General features: G+C 36.2%; 1 protein-coding gene across 1 annotated transcript; it reads left to right on the forward strand.

The window, feature by feature from the left end:
• Positions 1–1,957: 1,957 nt before the first annotated feature.
• On the forward strand, positions 1,958–9,453 carry rgra (retinal G protein coupled receptor a). The gene is made up of 7 exons (XM_007249486.3): positions 1,958–2,354; positions 3,426–3,582; positions 4,998–5,119; positions 5,643–5,796; positions 6,575–6,692; positions 8,176–8,289; positions 9,294–9,453. Exons 1-7 carry the CDS (start codon positions 2,276–2,278, stop codon positions 9,435–9,437), a joined length of 888 nt encoding a protein of 295 aa, XP_007249548.3. The 5' UTR covers positions 1,958–2,275; the 3' UTR covers positions 9,438–9,453.
• Positions 9,454–10,124: the final 671 nt, after the last annotated feature.

The following is a 10,124-nucleotide window of genomic DNA, read 5'->3' on the forward strand; positions in this document are numbered from 1 at the left end:
AATAAAGGCTTAGGGTTATATTTTAGACTTTAAAATAGCAGAAACAATCAGAGGCCCTGAATTATAATTAATTAATTTATTGTGGTTTTCACACACTCAACTAGTCTTCGTCTGCTTAATAACCCAGTCGTTATAATATGTGTCTTACATTTGGGAAATGGTGACATATATAAGGGTAATACAGACAGAAGAAATTGTATTAAATGTGGCACAAAAAGAAATAGTTATAATCTGAATAATTATAATCAGTTCTGACTGAAGGCAGGCAAATTGGTGTGTGGTTACTACAGTCCAGTTGACACAAATAAACAGTATAGTTTGCAAATATGTGCAAACTATTAACACAAGGTTTTTTTTTTCTCATCTAGAGTTTCACAAAGTGCACAAAGTCTATCAGCCTGTGGTTAATCATTAACTCTTGCTCTTGCATAATACCTTACCTGTGATCTGTGCTAATTTATGAGCAGACATTGAATTACTGCAAACCACACATGAGTTGCATTCAGAATCGCTCCCTATTACAGGAATAGTGCACTATATGGTGTGTAGTGCTGTTACATAGTTCACTATTAAACACCCATAATGCACCACAAAATACAGTGTACAGATGATATACAGGACAATTTCCAATATATGTTGCAGTAGACGCCCTCAGAGGGGCATTTCCTATAACACCCATACGTCTGCTCTTACCATTTAATGCAGAGAAAAAAAAACCTTGCAACATAATTTTCCTCCACAGAATAGTAAACGCAGATGTATGAATGTTTTAAATATAGCTCCTCCTCTTTGAAAGTTGGTAGATAAGTTAGCTAATTAGTTAACCAAGCTGACCTAGCTATAGTTTTGTGGTGTCCCCACATACGCTCCCAAATAGCTGTAAAGAAAGTTTTATTGCGATGCTCTTTGCTATCTTATGCCCCGTCAACAGTCTATTTTCCCGCCTTGCACCTGCACCGTTACAATAGCGTCAGGACTTAGAAATATATCTTTACTGATAAGCTTGGTGGTCTGGAAGTGAGGTGTGTTCAGGTAAATTTCTGGCGTGTTTCTATCTTGTAGGCGGGAAATACAGGTGCGCCAGCATGTAAATTCAGCTTTTACATCAACAATAAACAGAATACAGAATAAAATTACATTGCTGTTCCATTAAATTACCTGCTGGTGTACCTTCACAGCATGAATCCGCATGTCAGTGTCCTCTGCTGAAACGCGGTACTGTTAAAATATCAACACGCCAAAGTCAGAGCACACATGCCTCTTAACGGGACTGGAAACTGGCACACTGATTGGTTTATATGCCCAAAAACACACCCATGATTAATTAAGAGAATTAGAACATGCCTTTTGTGCATTTTGAAATGCGTTTTTTCACAATACCAATCGTGTTGATCAAAACCGAAAATCGACCTGTGCGGTATACCTACCTATCACTAAAATAGCTCCCTATTTTCCCGATATCCCTAAAAAACACAATTTTCTCCTAATGTTGTTGACTTTAACATTAAAGTAATTTTGCAGCATTTCTTTTGGAATTTGGAGTATAAATTTGGATAGAATGAATTTATTGTGTTTTACTTTGACATGAGTATATTCGAAAGCGTATTGACACATTGCATTTCGTCTGTATTGTTTCTTGCAATGGCAATTGTTTGTAGTTTGTTTGGTTTGTATGTTCAATGTTCAGTTTGTCTGATTTTCTGTATTCCTGTTACATTTCTGTAAAGCTGCTTTGTGACATCAGTAAAAAGCTGTATGTAAATAAATGTAATAAAGAGTGCACTATATAGTAAACGCTAGATAGTGAATAGTGAACGAGTTATTGAGTGAACCATTTGGAACACAGCTGTATATGTCAAACGTGTGTGGAAAAATGACAACTCCCCGCCACCTGTTGTGCAGGCCTATCAGGGGCAATAGAAGAAGAAAAGAAGAACGTGATTTGTTGTAGGCTGGGCTGCTTCTCACCCACCAACAACAAAACCACGGACTGCACAAAGGCTCGTTGTGTAACTGAATTAGCGCTTTAGGCTCGCATTGTGCAAATACGCGTATTAGAGGGCAATGGCTGGAGCTGTCGGCTTCATTAAGAAATTCCTCTGCGGATTGAGGCAGGGAGAGGGCTTTACATAATGACGTGTGCGCTTTTTTCTCGCGAAATGGCCCTTTAAAAGTGTGCTTTCTTTTGGTCACCCCTGAGGCGCAGGCTGAGGAGCGAGCAGACGGTGAATCCTGAGGTGTGCTCACCCCGTGCGTTCAGTCACATATCTGCAGAATGGTGCCCGCTTATCCGCTGCCAGAGGGCTTCTCTGAGCTCGACGTGTTCTCACTGGGATCTTGTCTACTCGTGGAAGGTAAAAACTGAACATGATTCCTGTAGTCCTTCAGTAGCCTGCGTGCAGCGCAGCAGCTACACTGGAGAAGTGCGTCTGTCTCCGCCGGGGTGTCCTGTCGAGTTGTGCTACCCATCGATATAGGGTACTTAGCGGATCTGCGCATGCGTTACCTCTTATTTTTTTACTGTTTTATTTAATAACAATGATGTTTTTCTCTAGTGGATTATACAATCTGAGCGCACTGACATGTTTTGCTTTGATTGTTCCAGCCGTGTACAAAAATTATAATAATAAAAAAAAATAAACCATAAAATTGTTTCTAATCACCTGAGTATATTGCATTAACCATTTTTAGAGCTAAATTATCTCCACTGAGGAAAAAATGAAAGAATGCTGTTTTCTGTCTGTAATGCACATAAAAGAAGACTCTAATAGTCTACTATACAATCTATACAGCAAATAAATCCAAATAACTAAAATATGTAGTCTTTTTTTTCCATTGCATTGGAAGCCTTTGTGAAATATTTTATATTTCATATTGATCGTCTTATTTAATAAACCATCCCTAGACATAGTAATAAACATAATTAAAAAGTGTTTTAAATCACATTAAATTAGTAAAAATTAGCTGTTACTTAGCACTAGTACTACTGTTCTTCCAGTGCAGTGGGTGGGGTTTCATTGGTTTATAAACTTGCTTATTGGCTTGTTTATGTTCTGTTTTGATGGACAACAGCTCTCAAATAGTGTTATGTGCAACAAAACATTTTAAAATGTCCATTATAATGGATACAGGGTCTAAAAGGGTTAACTTTACCCTGATATAGCGATTTAGTGTTTTGTATTTTTACATGTCAATATACTCTAGGGTAGCATGATTTGACAAGGTGGCACAAATCGACAGAACACCGGGATGAATTAGCTTATAGTGCGCTCTGCTGTGGCTAAAGGCAAAAAAAAAACAGTGCAGCAGTGATTTATGTAGTGTTGTTTACGACTGTGCCTGTCCGCTCTTGACCTTAAAACTGCAATATTGTGTCACTGATTGTGCGCTCTCTAAATGCTTCTGTTTTTGTATCTCTTTCTAAGGTCTCCTCGGGTTCATCTTGAATTCTGTCACAGTTCTTGCTTTCCTCAAAATACGAGACTTACGGACTCCCAGTAATTTCCTTGTCTTCATGTTGGCTTTAGCAGATATGGGAATTTGTATGAATGCCACTATTGCAGCATTCTCCAGCTTTCTGAGGTGAAATCACCTGCCTTTTTTAAAGGACCATTGCTTCTCTCATTAGAAATTAGGGATTCGAATTAGAAATAAAGCAACAAGGATGTTAAACAAGGTTAACAAGACTGTCTTTCACATGTTATGTCTAATCAGCCTGGTCAGATGGATGTGCGGGTTTATTCTCAGGCACCCATGTGATGAGATGTGATTAGAAGCAGATGCTGTGTAGGGAGGGTTGGGAGATATTGCAACAAGTAGCTCAGCTGACATACACTGTCATAATAATATTTAAATATTGTCTGTTTATGCTATTTGCTTCTTTCACATATAAATAAAGGTGCTACAGAGGGTTTCCTTACGTCACTGTTTCCCAAACCTTGTTTAACCTTGTATAATATTCTCAATATTAGGCATGATCAAGAAGAATGTAGATTACTTATGTTATTAGGAAAAGCATTCCTGTCAAGAACTCACAAGAATGGGGTCCTATCGAGATGCTGTGTACATACACTACATACACTAGATACACTACTTACAGTATATGATTAGCTATACTAAATTGGAATACTGTAGACTAATAACTATAAAATCTGCTGCAGCTAATGCTTACACAAGAGGGTATACAAGCCTAAAAATGTACATCAAAGTGTACATCAACACTGCAACACTGTTTATATCAAATAACTTAATATTTCACAACTTTACTACATATTTATTGACTCCTTTGATGAAAGCAGAATTAAACTTTAAAAAAAACTTAAATAGGTATAATTGTGTTCTGAACAATATCTTTTGCCATGACTTCAGTGTTAAATTCACAATGAATTCTCTGTATTTCCGTTTATTCTTTTCAGCAATTCCAACCAACTGATGCATCCTCTTTTTTTGGAATATAGCAAAAAACATCCAGGAACTTTCTTAGTTTTTTATTTACCAACCTTCTTGGCAAATGCATTCTTGAGTATTGAAATGTCAATTCAACAGCAGAAGATGGCATCAGGCAAGAAAAGAATGAGGATGCAAAAACAGACAAGAACTGATTTCTGGAGACCCCTGCCCTGTTCATCTCTAGCGTTCCCTTCTCTCAACACACTTTTAAACTTTCTCAATTAACAATTAATGAATTTCACACATACATTAATTAACAAGTTTTTCTTTAGAGTTGCAGTAGATGTTAAAAGCAGGGAAACCACTACAATGTGCAGGACAGGGTGCCACATAAAGAAACCTTTGAAGATGTGCCGATGCTATCTCAGACGCTCTCTCAAACTTACAGCTCTTTATTAAAAATATATATATATATTAAAAAAGTTCTTACACAGCATCATTCAAAGAGTCTATTATAGCACATTTATTTCTTAATGTTTATTGCAGTGTAAACTGTAAAATGTTACTGTCTAACTTTCACCATTCTTTGTGAAACAAAAAAACTGTAGATACTGGCCATATGGATCAGAAGGTTGCCAGACCCACGGCTTCCACGGATTCCTAACTGCTCTTTCCAGCATCCACTTCATTGCAGCCATTGCTTGGGACAGATACCACCAGTACTGCACCAGTAAGGAACCAGAAAAAAGGCAGACTTTTCCCACAGATCTTTAATGTAATGGATGTAAGCTTTTTATTTGGTAGGTTCTCCCCAGTTTGGTCAACACAGAGTTAAAAAAACTCCATCTGTCACATCCCCCATTCACTGGCCTTTGCTAAACATGGCCAGAAAAGCTTATCCTCAGGCTCATTCAAGCAATCTTTCACTCGAGTCTTAGGAAAATGCTGCTATTTTGAGTTCATTCTATTCAGACTATTCAAAACAGAGCTATTGTAAACCAATGATTAAGTTTACCATCAGATAGCATTCAAAAAGCACATATTGTCTGTGTGTTTGTATGGAAAGCTTTGAAAGCTTCTTTCATTCATAAAATATAGCAAACAAATATGAAATTGCTAAATATTTTAAAATTAAAGATATTAACATTTCTTGGCATTTTATTTACTAAGGTATATTGGTCACATGATTAAATAACCAATAATGCTATATAAATGGGAAAGTGTCTGACTCTTTGATGTTTTTCTTTACTAAGGGACAAAGTTGCAGTGGAGCCGTGTCATCCCCCTGGCCATCTTTATCTGGCTCTTTACTGCTTTCTGGGCAGCCATGCCATTGATTGGCTGGGGAGAGTATGACTATGAGCCACTGAGGACCTGCTGCACTCTAGACATAAGCAAAGGAGACAGGTATCTTCCTCAAAACTAAACCATCTCATTTCTCAACCCTATATAATTTGTGTCAGTATTGATCTGATACAAGCCAAAATCACTGGATCAAGTAATGGGACAAATAAAATAAGATCCAAAATGATTATGCTCAAGCCTACGTATCAGGATTCTAGGCTTTATTGGATATAAGCAGATACTTGTTGCAGTATCTGTATTGGCATTGAACATGACAAGATTATATCGTGCATCCCCTATAAATATTCACAGTAAAAATCCTCAGCAACCTTGCTGTGTCAGATGCACATTAGACGGCACCACACCCACTGTCAAGCCCCTACCATGCTGGTGTTACACCTGTGCTGAGAATGGGCCATGACCTAAATAATAGCGAGTCGGTGATGATTATCACTGTAGAATGTAGGGCACTGGGGGAATGAATTGATATGCTTCATGGAGACAACTGTGAGACAACTGTGATTATATGGGATACTCTACTGTGCGCATATTAAAAAATAGATTAATTGTGATACTAAGCTAATTCAGTTCCAAAAATCCTAGTTTTTTGGAACTAGGATAAGGTTAGGATGAGTTGTCCACATTCTATTTCTTTGTGTCCCCATTGTATCTCTTTGGATAATTAATTATAAAAAAAAATGTATTTAATAAGGCAGTAAGGTCATAAAACACTGCAAGATTGACCAATTAATCAAAGAGCTAGATATTTATAATGTGACTGAGAGTTATATGATGTCACGGGTCATTCATTTACCCCTTCTACATTTGTGTCCTCATTTAGAAACTATATCTCCTATGTGATTCCAATGGCCATCTGTAATATGGGAATTCAAACATTCATTGTTATGTCCTGCTACAAATCCATTGACAAGAAATTCAAGAAGACAGGCCAGGATAAGGTAAGAAGTGCTCTCTCATATAAAATTAAATGATTTTGATATATGACACTGGCATCAAGAGACCTTACTTAGTATAGCCTTTCCTCATGTGTTGCATAAACCCATTATGTATGGTGTTTGAGCTGAGAGGCCTTGTGCCTGGGAGCACAGAGACATCTCCACATTGTAAACAGTGAAGTCTTCATTGGAGCAGAGCTATTACGTAACTCCAAAGCAGAATTACACATGAGCCAAAAGCCTACCAAGTTATGGCTCAGTAAACAACCACAAAGTACCCTGCTGGTATATTGTTTATATTGAAAACAGTGGCCTGGAAAAGCAAAAAGAAGCCTAAAGAGTTTTATGTAAAATGGAGTATGATTAACAGAAGTCGGTATTACTGTATACCGTTGAATTGTTAACGGTTTTGGTACAGTTGAAAAAAAAAAAGTCTTGCAGACAACTATCTGTATTCCGTTTACAACTAGCTAGGCATATTTTTCCTTCTTCTGTTCCATAAAATGCACACTGAGAGAAACAGGACACTGGACATGACCCAGATTAGGTTCCAAGGTCTATTTCACCTCAGTACAGAAATACAGATGATGTGATATTGTGATGGTTTGCTTATAATAATGCACTATATGGAGTATGAGGCTTTTTAAAACATACACATTCTTTCTTAAGATTTGGTGTTTTTATGTTCTCATCATCACAAAGTGTTAATATTCTGTTTAATCCCATGTATAATGCCAATAAAGCATCAATACCTCCCTAATACAGTAGCAATTAATAAGAACATGTTTATATTATATTGTGATTTCCTCACTTGTCAGCTCATTATACAAATATATCATTGTTGAATATTGTACATTTTAATATTGTACAGTTATTTATAATTTTGTATTTTTTATATTGTCACTATTACAATTCAAGCTTGTATGTGCTTTTTTAAAAATATGGCATGAATAATGTCATTTGCACAATAATTGCTTGAACAATGAGTACTGTACGTTTATATATGATAGTTATATAGTTAGCATATATTTTCTAGTTGCAGCAAACAGTGTCTGTACTGGTACATAATTAACACACATTTTGATATTTTGTTCATCAGCTTGTGTAAAAAAAAGTAATAGATGGAAGTAAATGAGAAAATGAGGTCATGAGATATGCATTTAAGGATTATACATTTAGGGCAGCGACAAGTGTACGAATAAAAAGTAAGCTGGTTATTGCCTTAAGCTGTATACTATAAATATGCATGTTTGTGTGTATACATTGGTCAGATTAGGCTGAATTTTGTAGATTTTAAAGTGGTAACACTAGTCCCAAGAATCCTCTTTGTGTTATCCTGCTCTTCATTGTATCTTAGACAATGTTGTGGAAATGCATGTATCCAGTTTCATGACTGAATCTGATTTATATCCCCGGCATGTGACTGAGATATCACATGACCGCAAGCCCCATGACTACACTGACTTTGCCTTTTTTCTGTTTCCAGTTCAGCTGTAGCACTCCCCTGAAGACCCTGCTGTTCTGCTGGGGCCCGTATGGGATTCTAGCCTTCTACGCTACTGTGCAGAACGCCAACCTTTTGTCTCCTAAACTGAAAATGGTAACAGTGTGATTAAGCTTCCATTAGTTCAGAAATTGGATCTGTACGATCAGATTGATAGCAGTAATAATTAGGCTGGCTATTCAGATTCAGTAATGTTGTGTAGTTCTTGCTGAATAACCTTATTGCTACAGAGTATTACACAGTACAGTGCTGTTCAGGGCCAAATATTAAATACATTAATATTTCCTACTGCTGTTACTACCATTACTTTTACTATTTTTACCACACATGCTACCACTGATGCTGCCACTACTACTTTTATTACTATTAATATTATTACTGATACTACTACTAGTACTACTATTGTATCTGCTACTACTTCCACCCCTCCTGCTACTATTACTGCTACTATTGTTGCTATTACTACTATTGCTGTTATTATTATTAGTAATACTACTACTAATGCTAATATTATTATTTCTGCTAATATTGATACTTCTACTACCACTCCTACTACTATTACTACTACTATTGCTACTTCTACTATTACCACTACGATTGCTAATACTACTACTTTCACTATTACAACAACTATTGCTTCTACTATGACTACTATTACTACTAATAATAATATTACTACTACTATTGATTCTACTACAACTATTACTACTATTACTATTACTTGTACTACTACTATTACTACTACTACTATTATTTCTACTACTACTACTACTTCTATTGCTACTACTACTATTACTATAACTTCTAATACTATTATTACTACTACCCCAACTAAAGTAGTAATATTAGTAGCAACAATAATGACTTTCTCACTATACTATTACTATTACTGCTAATGCTGATGCTAATAGTACTTTTATTGCTGCAAATACATTTAATAATAATACAATGAAGAATTATTCTTATTCTTAGGCTTATTCGGGAATACAGTTTATTTATTTAATTATATAATTAATTTAGACTAGAATATAGTTACAACAATTTAATATGTATTTACATATATACATGATATATACCTTCTTTTCTCTCTATCTTTCTAGATTGCTCCTATTGTGGCAAAGACCTCTCCACTCTGCAACGTCTTTGTGTATGCTCTCAGAAATGAAAACTACAGAGGAGGAATCTGGCAGCTGCTCACTGGACAAAAGATTGAAACTCCTTCCATTGACAACAAGTCCAAATAAACCAAGCACACAATAATCTAATGTTATGGTGATTTCTGACAGGTATGACACATGCTTAAGCTTGTGCCGCCTTTGTGGTATTATTTGCTCATTTCATTCATCATGTTTTTATATCACTTATGAGATTGTTTCTATGTCCGGGATAATATGGTCTGTCATATTTAATGCAAGTCATTCCAGCTGGCATGAAAGAGTGATAGCTTATTCAGAAATACATTTTCAGCACAGCACATGCGGCCCCTGCTTTTGACGGATCATGTCATTTATGCCGTCGTAATGGGCTGTGCTGCGGGAGCACTTTGTTCAGTCACATAATACGGGTTATGCCACTTCCATGTTCTGATTAAATAACAGCACATGAGTTTTACACACGAGGTACAAGCAAAAAGCTATGCTGATATTTCATAACTACTTACATCTAATATTTCATAACTACAGCAGCTGTGAAATAACTGATTCATTATGGCAGCACAAATCAGAGAATATTAAGGTCACAATGCGAAATGAGAAGGTATTTGTTTAATTTGATCAAGCACAATATATGTAAATGTTCCATTATTTTGGCTGTGTAATATTTCAACATCTGTGATAGAAGAGTATTTTATTTTCTATCAGAGGCTGGACCGACTTTATCCTCCAGAGTGTAAATCATGAGTAGCCATGAGATGATGTTCATGTTAAGCCTGA

The sequence above is a fragment of the Astyanax mexicanus genome, chromosome 7 (assembly GCF_023375975.1).
Source record: "Astyanax mexicanus isolate ESR-SI-001 chromosome 7, AstMex3_surface, whole genome shotgun sequence".
NCBI lineage: Eukaryota > Metazoa > Chordata > Actinopteri > Characiformes > Acestrorhamphidae > Astyanax > Astyanax mexicanus.